The sequence below is a fragment of the Vespa velutina genome, chromosome 16 (assembly GCF_912470025.1).
Source record: "Vespa velutina chromosome 16, iVesVel2.1, whole genome shotgun sequence".
Taxonomy (NCBI): domain Eukaryota; kingdom Metazoa; phylum Arthropoda; class Insecta; order Hymenoptera; family Vespidae; genus Vespa; species Vespa velutina.
This window is the reverse complement of record NC_062203.1, coordinates 4,982,156-5,003,780: the sequence shown is the minus strand read 5'-3', so window position 1 is coordinate 5,003,780 and position 21,625 is coordinate 4,982,156. Positions and strand designations below refer to the sequence as shown.

General features: G+C 35.1%; 5 protein-coding genes across 17 annotated transcripts; 3 read left to right on the top strand and 2 right to left on the bottom strand.

Annotated features, from left to right (window-relative positions):
- Positions 1-239: 239 nt before the first annotated feature.
- Positions 240-5,363, bottom strand: LOC124954899. Of its 4 annotated transcripts, none has more exons than XM_047508521.1 (7): positions 5,208-5,363; positions 4,454-4,566; positions 4,159-4,351; positions 3,940-4,037; positions 3,648-3,784; positions 3,204-3,551; positions 240-3,129 (listed from the first exon to the last, which is right to left on the bottom strand). In XM_047508521.1, exons 2-7 carry the CDS (start codon positions 4,499-4,501, stop codon positions 2,775-2,777), a joined length of 1,179 nt encoding a protein of 392 aa, XP_047364477.1. In that variant the 5' UTR covers positions 4,502-4,566; positions 5,208-5,363; the 3' UTR covers positions 240-2,774. The 4 variants fall into 4 exon arrangements, with proteins under 4 accessions (XP_047364477.1, XP_047364481.1, XP_047364478.1 ...); XM_047508525.1 differs by having other exon boundaries at positions 240-3,102; positions 5,208-5,362; XM_047508522.1 differs by having other exon boundaries at positions 4,454-4,646; positions 5,208-5,359.
- Positions 5,215-9,975, top strand: LOC124954894. 6 transcript variants are annotated; one of them, XR_007102703.1, is made up of 11 exons: positions 5,215-6,561; positions 6,740-6,861; positions 6,966-7,089; positions 7,189-7,962; positions 8,112-8,340; positions 8,400-8,611; positions 8,697-8,876; positions 8,951-9,090; positions 9,232-9,352; positions 9,452-9,617; positions 9,725-9,975. XR_007102703.1 is itself a non-coding variant. In XM_047508507.1 (11 exons), exons 1-11 carry the CDS (start codon positions 6,451-6,453, stop codon positions 9,828-9,830), a joined length of 2,259 nt encoding a protein of 752 aa, XP_047364463.1. In that variant the 5' UTR covers positions 5,220-6,450; the 3' UTR covers positions 9,831-9,975. The 6 variants fall into 6 exon arrangements, 4 of the variants coding, with proteins under 4 accessions (XP_047364463.1, XP_047364461.1, XP_047364464.1 ...); XR_007102704.1 differs by having other exon boundaries at positions 5,220-6,561; positions 9,235-9,352; XM_047508507.1 differs by having other exon boundaries at positions 5,220-6,561; positions 9,478-9,617.
- A 277-nt stretch (positions 9,976-10,252) lies between these two features.
- Positions 10,253-10,955, top strand: LOC124954914 (MIEF1 upstream open reading frame protein). Its single transcript, XM_047508567.1, has 2 exons — positions 10,253-10,593; positions 10,732-10,955. Exons 1-2 carry the CDS (start codon positions 10,438-10,440, stop codon positions 10,768-10,770), a joined length of 195 nt encoding a protein of 64 aa, XP_047364523.1. The 5' UTR covers positions 10,253-10,437; the 3' UTR covers positions 10,771-10,955.
- Positions 10,802-11,453, top strand: LOC124954912 (mitochondrial translation release factor in rescue). Its single transcript, XM_047508566.1, has one exon. The coding sequence runs from the start codon at positions 10,802-10,804 to the stop codon at positions 11,372-11,374; it is 573 nt and encodes a 190-aa protein (XP_047364522.1). The 3' UTR covers positions 11,375-11,453.
- A 114-nt stretch (positions 11,454-11,567) lies between these two features.
- LOC124954889 lies at positions 11,568-21,490 on the bottom strand. 5 transcript variants are annotated; one of them, XM_047508487.1, is made up of 8 exons: positions 21,104-21,490; positions 20,614-20,701; positions 20,211-20,323; positions 17,231-17,467; positions 16,869-17,134; positions 16,635-16,797; positions 16,301-16,536; positions 11,568-16,042 (listed from the first exon to the last, which is right to left on the bottom strand). In XM_047508487.1, exons 2-8 carry the CDS (start codon positions 20,630-20,632, stop codon positions 12,301-12,303), a joined length of 4,776 nt encoding a protein of 1,591 aa, XP_047364443.1. In that variant the 5' UTR covers positions 20,633-20,701; positions 21,104-21,490; the 3' UTR covers positions 11,568-12,300. The 5 variants fall into 5 exon arrangements, with proteins under 5 accessions (XP_047364443.1, XP_047364445.1, XP_047364442.1 ...); XM_047508489.1 differs by having other exon boundaries at positions 20,193-20,323; positions 21,104-21,489; XM_047508486.1 differs by lacking the exon at positions 20,614-20,701.
- Between the last annotated feature and the right edge of the window lie 135 nt (positions 21,491-21,625).

The window sequence follows — 21,625 nt, the reverse complement described above, 5'->3', positions numbered from 1 at the left end:
CGTTAAAAAATTCTCTCCGCGATAAATGTCACAAATCCGAAAGCGAAATAAAAAAGCACCTCGATGAATATTTTGTAAGTAAGTCTCAACAATTTTGAAAAGAGGGCATAATGAGGCTTCCTGAGAGATGGAAGAAGATAATAGAGCAAAACGGTTCATATATAACATAGTAAAACAATCTTAAACAACAAATATCGTCTATTGATTTCGCATCAAAAAGAAGGAAAAAACTTATGGGACACCATAATATATATATATTTATTTATTTATTAGTAGTTAAAAATAATTATTGTTTTTGTTGAAGAATCCATAACCAGTTTTGAATATTTTTAATTAATCGATCGTTCAATTGCACCATCCCATGCATGAATTTAGATTTTTATATTGGAAAAAGTTATATATTAATATAAAATTTTAAACAAAAATCATAAAATATTAGAAATATTATGAAAATTTTAAGAAGAAAAATAAAATGTGTACTTTTAATAAGCTATCCGAAATCACAGTAATAAATAAATAAGAATAGAGCAATGTTAAATTTCAATAATAAATTATATCTTATGTACTGCAATTTCTAATCACAGATATTTTTAATATGAAATTACGATTAGTGTCTTCTTCTTGGGTACAATTTTAATTTAATCTGTGCGCGCACACATAACGAAATAAGAAATATAAGATATTCTCAATATTAATTTAATGTCTCTTCCACTTAAGCATACAAGTTTGTATGTAATATTATCATAAAGTACTTGTTTTTATTTTGATCTGACTAAGATGAGAAACATTACGATATTAGTTAGAACCTTAAAAATTAATAAATTTACATGTCGCCCTCCCCCCGTGTGTGTTGCGCGCGCGCGCGTGTATGCTTATGCGTGGTGTGTGAGAAACATTCTTTCTCATTTGCATGATTTATACTGAAATTACAACGTTTAGATCAAATACTACAGAACGAATAATGATTTGATTATTGGATAATTTTTTTTCGAATATTCTAGGAAAGAAGAATAAGTTAGCGTAATGGTAATTACTTTTGATATATATATATATATCAAAAGTAATTACATATTTGCCGTGAAAGTAGTAATGAAAACTTTTGTTTTATCTCTTTTTTTAAATCTATTGATTGTAATCCAATCATTTGATATTACACATAATAATCAATATATTGATTTAATCTGTAAAATTAAAATCATTTAATAAAATTAAATTTTTTTGATTTGATTTTATGCTTTGAAAGTTACAATTTATGTAATCATTTTTGTGCTAACATAAAGATTAACAAGCAATGATTAATAGTCTATATTCACAATAATTATAAATCAAAACAAAAACTTAATAAACTCATTTATGTGATCTATTCAAGCATAACTTGTATAAGATATTTATGAGTGTAAAATTTCATAAGAGTTCTAAAGGTGCATAAAAATATTTCAACGTATATACGCCATAATATGTAAATATAAAATATAAATTATGAAATATATAAAAAACATGTTTATATCTCTATATCTATTTAGTTTGGATAATCTAAAACTTGTTCAACGTTCATTTGATTGCACAATGTTTGTATGAAATGTAATATAGAAATAAAAAATTGGTAATAGTTGCAAACTGAATATACAAAAGTGATAGAAAATATAGTAAAATATATATTCTATGTTGAAAATCATCATCCAATTATTTGTCATTTTTTTAATAAGGTATGCGATTATAATAGATAAAAGGTACTTGATCAAATCATTACACCTCATATTAATTTATCTATGCTCATAGATAGAAGCATTATATGTATATCAACTTTGCTTTATTTCTCGCGCATATATGCATCCACTAATAGTTGAAAATGTATTAGAAACAGTAGTATATATGTAGGATAAATGAGTATCATTGATGAATTTTCCAACTTTTTCATAGATACACCTTCCATTGTGCAAGAAAAACTATCATCCGCCAATTATTTTACAATTCAATTGTAATATAATTTTGAAACAATTACAATAAAAGTTACTCTACATAAAATTACTTAATATTTTAAAATTCACTTTTACTTTTAATATCACTCAATATAAAATAAAATATTAAGATATGCATCTTTAGATCTTGTAAATGTAACGTGATGTGAATTGTTGAATAACTTGTAGAAATTCTTGTCATTTCTTTATCAAAGCAATTCTTCTTAGGGATGCCAGAAAAAGTAATAATGAAATTCGATTAATTACATCTTTCGTTTCCCACCTCCTTCTCATACTTTTTCAAGTTGTTGTAATTACATGTAGTAGCTTTTCCTTTCTTTTTTTTTTTTTTCTTTCTTTTTTTTTTATTTTTTTCTTTTTTTCTCTTTTCTCTCTTTTTTCTTTTTTCTTTTTTTTCTTTTTTTTTTTCTTTTTTTTTCTTTTTTTTTTTTGATATCTATATTTGCTGTTTATAATTACTTCGTTACCAATTCATGAGGCATAACTTCTACTTTTTTCAAGGCAGCCTATAATGAATAAAATGATTTATGCTGCACTAGATTGTTCCATTCGAGAGATCATATAGCTTTAATGTGTCATTGCGCTATGTATGGTGATCTAAGCATAGGGAACGGAATAATATTCAAGATAAGAATATTTATATGAGAAAACATTAATCACTCGGCATTTATAACTATTATTACTGCTAATGGAGTTCCTGATGCTTTTACATACTTTAAGGCAAATAACTTAAAGACATATCTACTCATATATGATGCGGCTAAGCCGCCAGATTCAAAACAATTTATATATTATTTATTGATTATGAGAGCTATCCGCATCTCTCGAACCTTCTCCAGAATCTGTACATTCTCCCCTCTGGTGGTCTTTAAATTTTCTATCTTTATAATCGCGTCTGTAATAACGATTTTCAGAATCTCTGCGATCCCTTTGCGAACCTTGACATCTATATTTGCGATTACTATAATATTCTCGATGATAATTAAGATAAGCTTGATATCGGCGATAACAAGAATCAAAGATCATAGCATCTGAATTTATGCTACCATTTTGAAGCTGAGGTAATGCAGTATTTTCAGCGTCCGTATGAAGATCCTGTCTGTCATATCGATTTCTTCCGTTTCTGTGATAATCAGAATTATGATCAAAGCTGTAATGAACATAAGGGCATAGAAGAATGTCTATTGTGATATCAAAAGGAGAGTGGACGCTATTAAGTAATACCTTTGAATTCTGCGATGCGAGTAGCTCTGTGTCTGTAATGGTGGAAATTTGTGAGATGTTGATTCCTGTATTCCAGTTATAGATGATACACGACTATGATGACTATTATTACTATCTCGTGCCCATCCGCCCCTACTTGTACCTCCGTTATTTGCCGATGCTGCCTTTAATGTTGCAATTTCCTTTCGTTGATCCGTATTTTCCCTATGCAATTGTTTTATCACCGCATGTGCATCTGCTAAACGTGTTACTATATCTTCTTGAGAAGATTCCGATTTGCCTCCTACTTGAATTCCCACATCTGTCACATCTATTTTTTTCTTTTGCTTCTCTAATTCCTCCAAATTTCTATAATGCAAAATATTAGTTCAATTCAATTCAATTATTGCTAATATTTTAATAATTATTTTATTACTGTGCTATTAGATTAATAACACTACTAACTTCTTTTGCTGATCAATAATTTCTGTTAAACACTGGTTGTGCGTTTTTGCATCTTGTAACGAGGCTTTAATATCTTGCAAATCTTTTTCCAAGAGTTCAACCTGCAGTGGTGTCACGTTCACGCATACTGGGCTACCCTGTGTGTATAAGACAAGTTATAATGACGAGCAAACAAAAACTGCATGTATGTAAAACTGTATATATGTATATATAATGTATAATTTATAACACATAGAATGTCTTTTTTTACTACTTTATAATTCCATTCTTTGTTAGAGGAGATATAAAAGACCTTTGGTTTAGCGAACCCATTTCCATTGTCTTCAGGTGAAGAAGGACTGCTAGGTACACAAGTCGTTCCTTTTGAAAAAATTAATTGAAATTGCAAATCTGAAAAAAAGAAATAATATGTATTATTATAATATAAATTATAATATAATATAAATGGAGGATATATTATAAAAAGAATTAAGTAAAATTTATGTCATATAGTCATCATTCTAATATACACCTCTGTTTCTCTGACGTAACGTTTCAACTTCTTGATGTAAAGCAAGTAAGGTCGCTTGATGTTGCTCTTGTAGAAATTTCATGTTTTGCTCCAATTGAGCTGCTCTATCTATATTCATATTTTGTTGTCTAGTTTGTATCATTCCATCATTTCTCTCGTTTAAAGTAATGTCATGCGGGCTTGGTTTTTTTCCCTATGAGAAAAAAGAAAATAAGGGAATACAATGGAGCACAAGATGATGATGATGATGATGATAATATAAATTTTTAATTCTTTTTTACTTAAGTTGGCTTACTTGTGAAAATGGTACCGTTGGTAGCTTCATAAGAACTTTAGATGTCATATTTTGTATATATAATTATTCCTCTTTGAGAAATTATTTCTTGTTATGATGCGCGTACCACTGTTCTATAAAAAATATTTCCTCTTTATCATTGTTGCATCGTGTACGATATTGTCATGTAAAGGAAATTTTACATTTTAATTATCTAAAGGAAAAAATCTATATTTATAATATCTTGAATATTATTTAATTGCTTACATTTAATGCCCAATATTTATTAAGTTATTCAAGATGTTATAGGATGGAAAATGATAAAGGTATAATGTAGATGATATGAAATGATTGACATTTAGAAAGAGAGAAATTGCAATATATAAGAAGAGATGGAGGAAAAGTGATGAGCTTTTAAAATATAAAAAAGGCAAATAAATGTAATAAAAACATTAAATAAATGTGTAACTTTGCGAATTTTTACTTATACTATAGACCATGACATTAATCTTATTCATTTTAATGGTCTTCCCTTTTGTCAAAGTTCAAAAAAAATCTTAAGCCTTATAATGTACTTAATATGAAAAAATTAAAAAGATGATAAAAGATGATAATCCGAGTTAAACCATAGAATTTTATGGTGCGCCTTATAATAATTATCAAACGAATTGCATAATTTTTAATGAGTAAAGTAAGAGAGAAAATGAAAGCGCAAGAATCGTAGACGTATAAAAAGAAATTGTTGTCTTTAATCAAACCATATTAAGGACTTTACCGAGTGGTATTTAAATGCGCAACGAGCTCCTGTAATGAAACACCAAAGAATCGTACGTTCGATTGAGATTCCAAGTATGATTGTGCGACGATCAAACACCTCGAATCTACTGAACGTCACTTAATTCTCATTTTTGATTGGTTGGCAAACGCACAAGATGGCGACCTATTCGAATTGCCTTTTTAACAATCAAGCAAGATCAGGTGCTATTAGCGAAAAAATGTATGCTCATTACGTATCATTCCTCGTATGAGAAAGTTCATATAGGAAAATCAAATAAAAATTATTTCTTAATTTTTTCGTCACTCTCCGTGATACCGATCACGAATGTGGGCCACATTTATTATCGAAAAGGCGCGCCTTGATACAGATGCCTTTAAGAATTTGGCGCCGCGCAAAATCCGACTCTGTTCGTCGAATAATCCAAAATAACCATGACGAGACCTTGTAGCCGCGCAAGTATTGATCGGTGGTGGTGATTTGACGAGCGATAACCGCGCCCACCCTTTCATCCTACTATCCCTATGAATAACACACCTTTCGTAAATGTTGCCGCGCAAAAAAACGAGCCAATGCTGTGCCTCTTTCAAAATTTGGCGCGCAAATTGGCAGGGATTAAAAGATTCATTTTATTGATAGATTTTAATTAATCTCATTAGGGCATGTATAGTCTGAAAGACAACAAAAAAGAAAAGATATACACTTACTGAAACGAAAACTGAAATGTCCCATTTCCAATGCACAAATTTCGAGGTAATGAAAAAATTATTAACGACATCTTCGTTTTACATCGTGAATTCAGGACAATTGACGATTGATAAGAAAATTAATGCGCGAAAAAATCATATAGCGATCATTTTATATTTGTTTTGTATTGAAAAACGAAGGAGTCGTATCTAGGGACAGGAAGCAGATATTGAGTGAATATCGCGTTAATATATTTCTAAAGCATCTCCTTCGTAGTTCGATAAGTGATATCGAATTTAAACCACCAATTGATGGCTTGCCGCAAAACGAAAGACATTTTTTCTCACAACCCCCTGTTCTCATCCCCAGGGCGGCATATATTTCCATAGTTCTATTTTATCAAATTCAACGCATACTCCCTTTTTATATTTTTTTAACATTTAAATGATCCTAATTGGATGAATAGACGAAATTATATGTAAAGAGAGAGAGAGAGAGAGAAAAAGAAAAAAATAAGAGAAAGAGAGAAAAAGAGATAAACCTAACCAAAGAAAGAATGTCATTTTTATTGGCAACTTCGCATCTCGGCGGCTACCTGACGAACGGAAAGGAACAGGAAGATTTTCTGTATTCGGATGGAGAGGATGGAGAAAATTACGATTTCAAGGTGATGAAGTTTACAAAAATAAAATGGAAAAAGAGAAAAAAGCAAATGATAAAGAATGATTGTATGGAAGAGAAAAAGAAAAAAAGAAATTCTTAGTTATAATATCATTATCATAATTTTGTTGGGAAATTCTGATGTTATATCTGTGTATCCTTCTTTTTTTTGTTTTTAATTTAAGTACATATCTGGAAATCAATTCAAGTACATAATAAAAGACGTCCAAAGACGAAGATGTAGAGACGAGGAGGAACGCGCATGGCGTAGATTTGTAAAAGAAGAAGAATTAAACAGTAATATAAGGTAAGATATATGAAATATGAGAGTACTCATTTACTTCTTCCTAGTTGTAATGTCATACAAGAAAGAGGCTATTATTATTTATCGATGATAATACATTCATTTAGCACTAACGAGTATGGCAGGGAAGATAGAGAATTAAGAAGATTGGAGGAAGATGCACTTCCCGAATATAAATTAGGATCTTATATGGAAGGCAGTAAAAGGAATGATCATAAGTCGATTTATCCGGTAAATATATTTTTCCAATGTTATTGCAATGAAAGAAAAGCTCTTGTTTATTAATAACTTCGTTTATTAACTTTGACGATATACTTTATTAATTAACAGACAGAAGAACATGGAGAGGAAAATTTTACAAATAGGATAACAAAAACAGAAAGCAGTGATACCATTACTATCGACATGGATCGGTCAATCTTAAGAAAAGACGTGTTGCCATATAAGAGACTTGTAAGATCTAAACGATCATCGGATCTGAGAAGAACTTCCTCCGACATTGTACAAAGCAAACATTGCACAAAACAAAACGTGATATGCAATTATGAATGCAATTCTACTCCAGAATTGAGCATAGATTATGAAAGCGATAAAGAAGATAATATTTCTGTGCAACCAGATCCGGTGACTGCGCATAGAATTGCAATAATGCAGCAAAGGATTTCTGAATTGTTAGATGAAATCTCGTTCAGATTAGACAGAATTCCACTGCCCGATGGCGACATAGATTTGAAAAGAAGGCAACAACGAATTATGGAATTTTGTATAAGACTATCGAGAAATTATTTATACGATCTTAACAGATATGTCAGTGACATACAGAAACATATGCGCGCCATTTCACCATCTGCAAAGATAAAATCTGGTCGTAGAGGCATTACGTTTCACATGCAGATTATTGAACAAAAATTGATATCTTCTCATCAGTTGTTATTGCATGGATTAACTGCTTATTGTAGACATATTCCTTGTTCAATTCCGCAAGGACATCCTAAAAAGATCAAAGAACTATTGAAGGTAGTGACCGATTTGAAAGATATCTGTGATCATATTCAATTGACCAGAAATTATTTTGGCTCTGGAGATACCTGTACGGTACCACTGGTAAATAAAAAAAAACTCTTTCCGAGTAAAAAAAAAAGAAAAAGAAAAGAAAAAGCACAGATGAATTACATTCAATGTGCACACCTCAAATCTTGAAAAAGCATAAGAAACGTCAGATTTGAATTCGCTTACAGGTTCTCTAATTGCAGGAAAAAGAGACACAGGCCAAGTGTAACGCTATTTTGTCCAAGTTGAAACTAAGTTCAGGAACTGAATCGCAATTGGATGATTACAATATAGTTTCAAATGTAATTATACCATCAAATGTACCGCGGACGAAAAATCGTTTTAAACGTAAGAATTTGGAAGCTCGATTGAGAATGTACAATAATGTAGAAACTAAAACTTACAAGAGCAATTTTAAAGGGAAATCCTCAGGTACGTAATATGCTTGATATATTTTTACAAACCAAAACTTAAACCATAACGATTTGCAGCATGTCATATAAAGGATAAAAAAATTAATACGCGTTATAATAAAATTATTTATAACGAACATTTGTCTGTACCGCAACAACCAAATTCTAGTCCAATTACAAATGCATTTTCTAAAGAGATTATCCAAGAAGACGACGCAAAATATAAAATATCCTTGAAGGAAGATGATATCAAGACAATAATGGGTACAGTCCCGGTAGATTCTGACGATGTAAGAAAATTTACTATAATTTATAATATAATGACGTAAAAAGATTATTTAATAAAAAGGAATTTAAAAATTCCTACAAATATAGGATACCAACTTGGAAATACAATCCAAGCGTGCTGATAGATTAGTTTTATCGAAAAAGGCAAAGATCATGAAAGACTCGCCTAATAAATCGTCGTATAATATAAAATTTTGTAAAGGCGAGGTGAGACATGATAAAAGAAAAAGTAATCGTACAAATCTTTATAACGATTCAATGAATAAGGTGATATATATTATGAAATAATAGCTTTTCCATCTAATTTATTTTCTAACAGGTACAAATGATTTTTATTATAGAAAAATTATACAGCAACTTCCGACGAAGTATTGTTTGAATTTCTTCCAAAGTATCAATCTTTTCAAGATTATAATGATAAAGATATTTCAAATGTTGATTTCACAAGTCGTATACCTAAAAAACATTCATTATCAAAGAGGTAAAGGATAAACACAATTATGCGTTGTATTTCGACAATATTGAATAACGTTTGTCGGATATTTATTTTAAATTATATTACTTCTTTCACTCTCTCTCTCTCTCTCCTCTCCCCCCCCCCTCTCTCCTCAATATAAAACAGCAGAGGAGAAATCAGTAAGGATAGAAGAAACATGGACTTGATTTGCCTTTCATCTTTGGATAATATATCCAACGAGCATACATGTTGTAATGCTATCAGTCACTTGGACAATCATAAAAGTGTGAGTATTATATAGATGCAACAATGAAAATACAATATGCTTAGAAAGATATTTTAGCGTTAAATTTTTTTTACTACAAACAAATATGTAAAAATAAAGTGGGCAAAAAAAATATTTTACAGCAGAATAGTTTCATCCAATTAAATATCTCTAAAGAAACTGAAGCCAAATTTTTGAGATATAGAATCGAATACTATCATTTATTTAAATGTAACCCGATGTATTCTAACGATACACAAAATAAGCCATGGAATATTGTGGCATGGTAAATATTAAGTCATTTTCTTTATATATATATATATATATATATTTTTTTATTTCATTTTAGTATGAATTACAGATAATAATCTTGAGCTTTCATTTTTCATATAGGATTTCAGATAAACTTGTGGATGAATTAATCAATGAAATCGCAAAGGAACTGGAAATGCAAGATGTAATCCAAAAAATGTATCAACTAGAATTTAAAGAATTTTAATACACACACATACACACGCTCACGCACATATATATTTACGGATGATAACAAAAAAGAATCATATTTATTTGAAAAGCACAAAAATTTGGAATGTTTTTACACGTACGTTGCTTTTATAAATAAAACGTTGATATTTTAAATAGTAGAGGTTTACTGTGTAAATGTTCTCTTCTTTCCGGTCCTTTCAGCCAATATATACATATGTGTGTACCTATATACATATGTATGTATATATATATATATATATATATATATATATATGTATAATAAAAATATATATATATATATAATAAAATAAAATATCTTTTAATCTTTCAATTGACATTAATATTTCGCTCGAGAAGATGAAAGTGTAAACAAAATGGTTTGAATATTGTTTACGGTTGATCATGTGATACGTAGTACACGTAATGAAATACAATCGATTGAGCAGCACTGATGGCAAAGCAACAAGAAGATAACGTGGTGTCGCAATCGAGACGGGGGACACTAGAGGTTCATTTTCTTGAGCTCTTGATGAAACGTAAATTTCGTTAATTGCAATTAAATAGAAAATAACATTATTTTCATAATATGTTTGTAATAATATAATAATAAATTCTACAATATGAGAATCGCAATTTTAAAACTTTATAAAGATTTATTACGTTATGGTGAACAGTTAAGATTTACAGATAAAAAATATTATCGACAAAAAATACGAGAAGAATTTAAACAGAATAAAAATCTAACCGAGGTGGCAGACATTGACTTTCAATTAAAGGTAATTTTATCGTAAGAAGTCTTGTTACACGAATATTTTTATTTGAAACGAATATTCGATCAAACCATAACCTATAAAATTGAATGCTGATCCTATAACATTATTATTGCGTCATCGTTTCGTATGTTTATATTTCAGAAAGGATTGACTTTATTGAAAAATCAAAGAGTGGTGTAACTTAAATCATGAAAATTTATTAAAATAATGTATGATCAAGATGAATATACATGCTGGTAATGCCGTATTTTCATACGTACAATCTATTCTGAGTAAACGTTTATTGTCTTACGGTGTATTTCAATGGGTCGATAAAAAGATGCCTCTTTTTCATATACCTAATTATTGTAATAAGGGTATGAAAATGAAATTTCGTCAAACGCAACGTATAAGTAACTACAATCAAGTACGTCTGAAATCCTTTAAACGTTATTTGGATTATTCGAAAGTACCGACTCTCGACGAGAGTGAACTTGAGGAAAGATTTGTAAGAGGAAGCGGTCCAGGTGGTCAAGCAACTAATAAAACGAACAATGCCGTGACTTTGAAACATAAACCAACGGGGATCGTTGTAAAATGCCATGAAACAAGAAGTTTATGGATTAATCAGAAACGTGCGCGAGATATAATGATCACCAAATTGGACAATTTATTAAATGGCGATCAATCAATCGAGAATCAAGAACGCGTGCTCAAAGAAAAGATGTCAATAAAGAAACGACAAAGGCAGAAGAAATTATCCGATTTAAAGAAGTCGTTTAAAGAACGCGAAGGACTTGTATGAATTAGAATAAAGAAGCTATCGATGATAATTCTTCGTCATTGATGTGTAGTAGATAAAAAATAAATAAGTTTTCTCTCTCTCTCTTGCCGACATTGACGATATAATCGAACTTTAAATTAACTCGCATTTCATCACTTACCTTGGCGCAAAGTTAAAAGCTAAAATTAATATCGAAAGATAGTTATCGCTCGAGAAAGAAAAAAAACCAGTCTCTTTTATTGAAAAATTCGTATCTTTAATAATAATTTTTCTTGTTGAACTCACGAGAAACTTACATATTTCCACTTGAAATAAAATAATTAAGGTATTTCCTTTTTTTTTTTGTAGTTTTTTCTTCTTTTTTTTGTTTTTGTTTTCCTCCGAGGATTTACAGTGTTACCTTGGATAATGCGAAGCATAAACAGAATATGAGATTATACATATTACAAAGCTGTATGCAGTCTCGTGCGCGCTTAAAGAATTTCTTCTCTTTAGTCACATATGTTCCAGAAATACCGTTTATATAATACATGGAATATTTTTGTACCTGTTACAAACATTATAATATAAACAAAAAAGCCGCTGTGGGAGGGAAGGAGGGAGTTGGATGGGTGACGATGCGGATAGAAAAACATTAATTCTGAGAACATCAAGACCGCATTCGACGAATGTACAAGTTTGACGACGCATTATCGCGTGTACCGCGTCAAGAAGATATCAAGTAGAATATTATTAAGATTTTACGTGTCAGTAACGTTAAATACTATATACTACATAGACGAATACTATATTACACATAATTTACATGGGTGAAGAAAATTTCAAAATTCCAGCGCCTCTTGGTGGCAAGAAGAAGAAGAAGAAGAAGCAGCAGCAGCAGCATAAAAGAGGACTCTTTAATTTTGAAATTTCACGACGGTTGGCGTAGGCGCGATTTATCCGAGATTTCAGCTACTACTTTTCAACCACCTTCCAAATTGTCCACGCGCAGTTTTCAAACGTTTTCGCGGCGGCTGAGCGTTCGTTCTATGAGAATTCGAACTTCTTAACCTTCTATTACTTGCTACAGTAACCGACAAAATACTATGATCCATGTCAACTGGATTGTCTATCTTCATCATTCTAACTACCGGCTGAAACTCGATGCTCGAACGTCTTTGTTGTAAATCGGAAGGCGGCATGGTGGTAGTGGTGGTGGGGGTGTTACGTTCCGACAGTGCACACTCCAATTCGGCCGAGTCCTGTAAGTCGACCGAGGGTCCTATCGTTTCGTCGCTTTGTTTTTTCACACTCTTCATAGTTTCTTGCTTTTTACAAGTAATACTCAAATAAGACTCATTCTTGCAATTTTCGCTCTCGTATACGGATTCCGAGGGAACGTTATTATTCCTTCGTTGTTGTTTCCTCGTGTTAACTCGTTTCCTAGACCTTACCACTCCTCCTACCTTATTCCTTCTGTAAACCGTCCTATGAGCGTCCACATCAATATTAGAGTTTTCCGAACGGGTTTGTTGACATCCCAGCCTAGACACGTCGCCGGGGCTATGATGCTTTCTCGATACTATCCCGGAATCTATGTCTTTTCTGGCTGACAAAATGTCATGATTTTCAATTTCGGTACGCGATTCGCAGCCTTCGGAGGATGTGTTTATGCGCGGACGTTTCTTTACGACAGCTTTCGCGATGAATTGTCGTTCCAACACAATAACACCGTTCACATCTTTCCTAAATACATTCTCGTGATTTTCATCATTTCCAGGATCGTTCTCCGACACTTCTTCCTCTATGTCCAACGTAAAATTCTTATCCGATAAAGTCCTTTGCGCCTCGCCAAATATCTTAGGAATTCTCAATTCGTCCACGGTCGTGGAATTTTTGCCACCGCTATTGTCTGCATTTTTATTTTTACCGATCACAGTCGCGCTAAGACACGTTTTAGGACACGTTTTGGGACACGCTCTAGGAGATGCTTTAGTAGATACGCCAGGATCATCGCAATCATCCGGCGTGCTTTTATTATTTTTTTTATCGACCGTAGTCTTTTCATTATGCCTGGTAGTAGATGAAATCGTACTACCATTCGATAAAACTATTTCTGTATGTGTGTCTGCCATTAATCGCAGAGACATGTCGGCCTCGCCGTCAATCTCGTTATTCCTTTCGTCAAACGGACCAACACTTTTCTCTCTCGATAACTCCCCAGCTCTTTTGAAATTTCCTTGAGCACCGTTGTACGTGCCTATAATCATCTTATTATTTTGTAACTTTTTTCGTATCTTAATCCCGGGCCATCCCGTTCTATTTTTTCTCTTTTTACGTCGTTTTAAGGGCGACTCGACATTTCCTTCACCGCACTCCGAACTGGCACACGATGAGTTTTCTATACAAGGAACGAGTTCATGACAGTTGTCCAGTAATTCCAACAGATTTGCCGGCGGACCTTTCGGTACATTCGTCGATTCGATGAAATCATCCTCCTCCTCCTCTAGCCCGTCTATTTGTACATTATCGGGTTCAAACGCATCCTCCATTTCTATCACATCTCTCGTGTTAAGCATTTCGTCGATATTTCTCGCGATTTCCTTCAATTCTTCATCGATGTCGGACACCTTGGAATCCAATTTAATATCTCCTTTTGCATCCGCTTTTACCTGAGTATCCATCTGCGATTTCAGAGATTGACATTCCTCTATCGTACAGAGATTTGAAGTGATTTGCTGCTGTTCTCTTTTCCTTATGATCGTGGACATTATTGCCAACGTCGATGCATGACAACGCGGACTTTTTCTAGGTGACCGTCCGATGCAACCTATACTACGGCCTCTACCCTTTTTCCTATTCTCATTCTTCGCCTGATTTCTAAGTATGGTCTCATGGAAGTTTTCTATCTCATAGGGTAAAAGAAACGGTCTTCCTGTATCCCCGTCGCTGAAGTAATGCCAAAATTCAGCGCCCTCGTCCTGTCGTTGATAGGTTTGATACCACGGTTCCGATTTCGGTACTACTTCGAACGAAAATTGCATTCTTTCAACTTCTGCCGAAGGTTTGGACGGATATATTTTCTCTACAACTTCTCCTCCATTAACGTCAGATCTTACCTCCTTACGTTCGGTATTAATGGGTACCTTGTTGACCCCGGTTAACGGTGCCTGATATCTCAATCTACTGCCAGGTGTCTCGAACTTGTAATAGTCGGCATTGTCTTTAATAAGCGCCTCCGCCTGTGTACGCCTTCTTTTTCTCGCTCTGCCAAGATTAACGGAGTCCTGCGAATCTTCTTCCAAAATCTCTTGTTTTATCCGAGGATTGGAATCCAAGCTCGAACTAAGTATGTCGGAACTGACAGTCTCGTTGAAATCGCTTTCGGTGTCCCTAGGTAAAACACTAGTTTGTTCTTCGTCGCTAATCTCGCTCGTATCGTCGCGCTTAGGTTCTCCAAACATAAAAGACTCGGCCTCGTCGCTTAACAGGGAAAGCTCAGATTTTCTTACGCGTTTGAATCTTACGACAACTGGTTTCTCACTGGATGGCTGTTGCTGCTGCTGCTCCTTCTTTTCACCTTCCTCCTCTTCCTCCCCTTCCTCCTCCTCCTCCACCTCCGCATCCTTAATCGTAGAATTTGACAAGGTATTGTTGCACGGTAATGTGCTCGACCGTAGCTTACTTCCTAATACCTCGACTTTGTAATATGCACGATTATCTTCGATCAGGCGTTCTTCGACCGACAATCTATGACGCCCGCGGAAACTTCTACCACCTCTTCTACCACCAGCAGCAACCCTAGGCGATCGTAATTTCTCACAACCCAATTCCTTTTCTGCACATTGTAACGTCTTTAATTCCTTCTGATTGTTATCCGTATGACCATTATTACAAACTACCTCGATAGATTCCTTCTTCTCGTTATGATCACCACCTCCGACGACTCTCCCATTATCCGATCGTACTCTTTGCAATTCCAACTCATTCTTCACACCATCAAACTTTACTTTACCGTCCGTAGATTTCCATGATTCTATACGATTATTCTTATCGGACAAGCCATTTATATTTACATTATTTTTCAACAAATTAGATCTTACAATCTCTCCATGAATATTAATATTCGCGTCGTTTTCATTCTTCGAAGGAAGCTCAGGATTAAATACACCATTTTGTTCATTAGTTGGAACCCTCCCGCTGTCTAATTCTTTAATATCCTGATTATCTGTACCATTATGCCTTTTATTTACAGTATTATTATCCCCATAATCACGTTGATTGATACCATTTACATCTTTTCCCGGCGATTTAATATTATTATAATCTACTTGGTCGGAGCTTTTAATGTCACTTGCTTGCGAGTATTTATTTTCCGGATCTTCTTCTTCGATCCAAATGGTTCCCTTTGCTCTCTTTTTTATAGTAAAACCCTCGAATTTGTCGTAAAATTTTTCGTTCTTATCGACCTCGTGCCAAGGGCTACCCTTTGATCTCAATAAATGCCCACTTTCGTGTTTAGCGCGTGTTCGCAAGTTGTGAGGAGAGTTTAATTTTAAATTAAGATTTCTTCGGGTTCCATTGCATTGCACCATGTCTATTCCTTGTACGGAGTAATTATTTGAAGTCTTTTCATTCTTAGCGATCTTTTCCTCTGGCAGTACGTCGCGAAGAGTACGATCCTCGGTTGGATATATATTGCATTCTTCTCTATAGGAAAGAAAAGAAAAGGAAAAAAAAGAAAAAAAAAAAAGAAAGAAAAAAAAAAGAGAAAGAAAAACAAGACAGATTAAAAAATGTTACTTTACTTATATTTTGGAATGGAATAAATTAGGCGCAATAAGATCAGCATGGATAATACTGGATCATCAAATTGGATTGGGAGAGTCGGGGAAGAAAAATGGGGGGGGGGGGGGGGGGGAAGAAAGAAGGAAAGATAATAGAATCGAGAATGGAAAAGCTACTTACCCGATATCTTTTGTTCTGTTTAGTTTCAAAAATGCTTCTACACTGGCACTTGTATTGATTAACGTATCCAAAGAGAGAAAATTGTCATCGTTTTGAACAAAACTCGAATGTTGATCGCTTTGCACATGTTTCGCTAAATCACGATAATCTATTCGACATATTTCACAATAACCAGCTCCTAATTGTTCCGTTCTACGAGCACGAGCTGCACGTGGTCGCCGAGTCATCTCTTTACCCTGACAGCAAGATAATTGGAACATTAAATTTTGCGACTAGTCGTATATAAACGATATATATATATACTTAAAAGTGTTGTAAATTTATGGCATCATACTTCTTTTTTATTTGTGATAGCTTCTCTGTTTTCCTTAATCTCCTTATTTGTTTTATTTTCAAGTTTTTCTCTCCTCTTAGCGTCAAAAGGACAAGTCCCTGGGTCTCCGTCAAAGTTCAACGTTGGCCACGTTGACAATTCCAAAAATACCGGTCTTGTATCTCTGGAAAGAAATGATTGGTCATTATCAAAGAGAAATTGAATATTGTCGTATTCGATGAGAATGAATTTTACCTGCGAAAAGATTCAAACTTGACATACGACCCTTTCAAGTGCTTGACTTTGAGATCTTTCTCGAACCTATGCCTGCTCGTTGTTCCTTGTAGATGTTTCAAACTACTAGTGTCTTTAAGAGACGCATAGATTTTATCGAGCCAAGCCTGAATTTTATCGGTTGCCCAGATAGGTATTCCCCAGTTGAGGGCGTTGTCAAGCGGATCCACGGAACAATGCTGTGGTTGGGTCAGAGCACGTTCCAACATTGCATCCGTCCGCGATTTCTATATTACAGGATATATAAAGAAACATCAATACGATATTACATGGTATAATAAAATTATTATATTTGTCCTTTCTATTCTTTTGTTCCAACTTACAGATCTTTGGGTAGTGTGACCCTGCAGATTGGTCGTATTGTACAAAGGACACTCAGAACTTAAAAGCGGCGTAGGAGGTGTCGGAGTTGGAAATTCTATGCTCCTCAGCGAGGGGGTTCCCCCGCTGCCACCACTGATACAACCCCATTTATATTTTTCGCAATGAACTTGACCGACTCTGTCAATACGATCTGTGACAACTAGACTAACGGTGCGCACTAAAAATAATTCTATCACCTGAAACAGAAAGGAACTATCAACGTATAATAGATCACTTTTCTTGATTTATAACATTTTTAATTATAATATAATATTTTTAACCATATAAATATAATAATATTTGGAATGCGTCGTTATCGATGCTTGTATCAATACTTGTACGATTAATTATGATTTTGATTACGTTCAAAGGGAAAAGCAATAAACCGTGGAAATGCCGCCTCCTTTGTAGCGTTATGCGATAGAAATATGCTTGGAAAAAAATATATCCAAAATCGTATAGGAGATAGAAGAGACTGTACGTATGCCAAGTGCTTTTACCAATGCTTTCCTGACACAGAATAATCGTCCAGTGTTTTGTTTTGAGCTGACTTCAAACGATATTCCAAGCACAACAATCTTCTCCAGATAGAGCGATGTACGCGACGAAAAGTACGCCGGAAATCCAAAGTAATTTTCGGATTAAACGTTCGCAAGAATGGCACCAAGAGAAATACTGAGCGCGTATGTCATTGACGCTAAAACTTGGCGCGGTTAATATGGTAGTCTTAATCCACCGCATAGTACACACGGATTTCAAACGATACGTGTCTATTTATTTTTTTTTATGGGTGCACACAATACCACGTAACACAACACACACGAGAGACACGTGCTTCCTCCCTTTAATGTATCCTCGTGAGAGTTGAAATTTATTTTTAAAGGAGAACTCGTTTCTTCTTCGAGAAGGAACGAAATGTTCGTCGTAAGATTCACGTTTGATAAAGAGAAGGAACAAGAGGAAGAAGAGAAGGAGAGTCGTAAGGCGAGAAAAAGACAGGGGAATAAAAGGAAGGAGGGAGTGGAGTACAGAGGAGGGAGAGAAGAAGAGAGGAAAGGTTTTGCTGTCAAGGCGCGTGTCGCAGCAGAATATACGCTCGAGAGCAAACAAAAGTCAACTTCAAAAATAAAACATTGAGCGGTGGCGTCAAAATAAAATATCTAATACAATATCACCGACTTCTCATGGTAAATACATGATTAACGCACGCGCAAATATATAGTTTTTGAAGTTGTGCAAACTCGCTTGTGTAAATCGTTGTGAAAAAGAGACCGGGCAAAGCTACGGTCGTCGTCGACGTCGACGACGACGACGACGACGACGACGACGACGACGACGACGTCGACGACGACGACGACGACGCCGACGACGTCGACGACGACAACAACGACGACGACGATTTTAATTGCAAAATGTGTAGGAATAAAATTCTTAGTAAATATGCGCGAGATCGTTTGGACTGATGCAATGTCGTTGTTATTCTTGCTTCGCGGGAGAGAACTGTCACGCACAAAATGGCCATTCGCCGTTAACAGCTTAGCATAGGTGCCCGATGGCGGCGCTTTGTGTCCGCGTCCGCTGATCTTCGCTGAAGAAGACGGATAATACGGCTTCATCTACCCATTTCTCGTTCCTCACACGAGCGTCAAGTTCGGTCTCTGTTACAAACGGCCCTAGCGTATTTTCTCGTTCATTACCCCCACCGGACCATCGCCATGCTTCTCTTTTTCGAACGCACACGTTGAAAACATGCACACGCACGTATACGCACACCCAGGGAGCCATCTTCACGAGAAAAGACTTAACTTCGTACGAACGACTAAAGATGGCGCGAAAATCAACGGTCTTACCATACACGATATCGTCGTTTGCGGCCCGTTTGGAAGATGAACAAAATAGTTCCCGTAACGCGTATTTCTGATTTTACTTTGAAGAATGAGAGAGAGAGAGGGAGAGAGAGAGAGAGAGAGAGAGAGAGAGAGAGAGAGAGAGAGAGAGAGAGAAAGAGAGAGCGGATCGTTGAGAATAGTCGGTCGGTCAAGCTCGTTGCGAAGTGCAACGTTGCAACGAGTGGCCCCGCACTTCCTTTCGGGGCGGAGCCCGCGCTCAGGCCGCGACGGTTCGGTTCTCCCTTTTCTCCGCATGCCTCTCTCTCTCTCTCTCTCCTCTCATTCCACGACAACGACGACGACGACGACGACGACGACGACAATATAGGACGAATGTCGCTACAGAGAGCAAATATTTGCGATGGCGTATTCGCATAGGATAATAAGAAATGTCACCGTCACCGTTCACAATCTCCGTACTTTCTTTTCTGTTTTTCTTGTCTTTATCATTCGCATATACATTTTGATTTTTCGAATTAAGCTCGGCCAATGCCAGCGAATGTCAGCGTTCATTCTCTAGTCTATACAGTATTGCGCATTCACTCAAGTCTAAGGAGCAAGAAACTCGCTAAGAATAGATTTGTGAACGAGTTCAAAGAAGGCCTCCTTCGAAGAGATTCCCTTCCAAGTGTAAACCAGAAGGAATTCGAAACTTTCTATTTTTACGAGATCAATCTTTCTCTCCTACCTTCCTAAGACAACGCAACCAGTCCAAACTATGACTATCGTACGTTACACGTACTCTCAATGTTAGCCCTTTATTAAATGCATTACATTACATTTACGATCGTACTTTTAGAAAATTCAAAATCGCGTCCGATGACGCGCCGCGTGCAAGTAGTGGTAGGTCACGTCCTCTATCGACCGTAGAGACGCACCAATCAAAAATGGCGGGAAGGGGTGAAAAAATAGTATGGCAGCCTATCCAAAATGTATCCAAAATCTTTGTAGAACGAATCGACAAAGGAGATATAACAGGCAAATTTATGATGCACTATATAAGCTTTTAGTACGTCCAGTATTAAAATCTCACTCAAATAATGACACTCACTCCTCCAAGATCCTTGATTTTTGCCTCTAGCTTGGCCGAAGCGGCATGATTCTTTATATCCAAGTAAAATGACTTCTTTGCCAAAGGTTTCAGGCCCTTTTGTATGCGAACATCTAGAAATAAATAAACCTATTTCAATGACGATTATTTAACTCAAGGTTCAAAAGTTCCATAGTCACGGATTTACCTATCTGTTTTCATAGCATCTTTCGTGTATTTTAACAAAGCCAATAATAAATATATCATATATTTATATGCGAATATAAATACAAAATTTATATAAAAAGAAAGTCATCTACTATTGCGCTTAATCGCATAGTATGGTTGTAACAGAGAGATAATTACGTCGTTGAAAGGAAAGACTACCTCTTAATATAGCTTAATATTGAATATAAAATAATACCTAGTATCATTTCCAACATAAGAGAAGATAAGAAGAACTTGTGTTAAAAATATAATTCTATCGCAATTTGAATGTCAAAGCAGCTGACCTGTTAAAATCAAAATCAAAATCAAAATCAAATAAAGATACGCTAGATGTCGCGCCAAGTACAACAAAAGAGTATTCTCTTTTTTCTTTTCTTTTCTTTTTCTTTTTATTTTAAATAACAAATCGTGTCAAAAAGAAACACGCTTGTTAGGAGAAGACATTCCATTGGTATGAGATGGAAATTGTAGGGATGGGCGGGGGAGGAGCAGGGGGAGCGGGGCAGAGGGACTGGGGGGGTATCGAATTTTGGTAGATGAGCCAAACGCTTGGGACGAATATGCAGGTCGTCGTCTTGAAACGACCGTGCGCGCGCGCGTGTGGGTTGTGTATACGCATTACCCGTTTCCTCGTGTACGTGTATACACAAGCCTATGACGAAGCGTGTCGTTTCGCGATCACTTACACGAACATTTATTCAATATATACTCTTTCGACGGTTGCTTTTGCTCTTGATGTTGAAGCTTGGACGGTGATACCATTCCTACGCAATACACCCTACAGACACCAACGATATTTCTTCCTTACTGAACGCTTCTTCTTTCAAATCAGTTTCCATACTCGGAGGAGTAACGCATAACATCACAGTAACGCGTTTGCATGTCCACTACCGAAAATTGAGCCTCGATTAACATCACTTGTACTTGTAAACATTCAAATTCTATGCGAAGCTCGTAAGGAACGTAATTTTCATATTTGCCGAACCGTGAATCTCCGATAATGCTTTCGGATACACATACGATACGTATACTGGCGTACACGAAGGTCTACGACCTGAAGTAGGACGAGGTTGATTCATAGAAGGAGCGAACCGAACGGCGCTAATATTCAAAGATCCCAGGTGTGACAACTGTAAACAGAAAAATAATTTTTATCTGGTTGGAATCGAAAGGAACGCACCTTCTCTTTGCATGAATATAGTTTTATT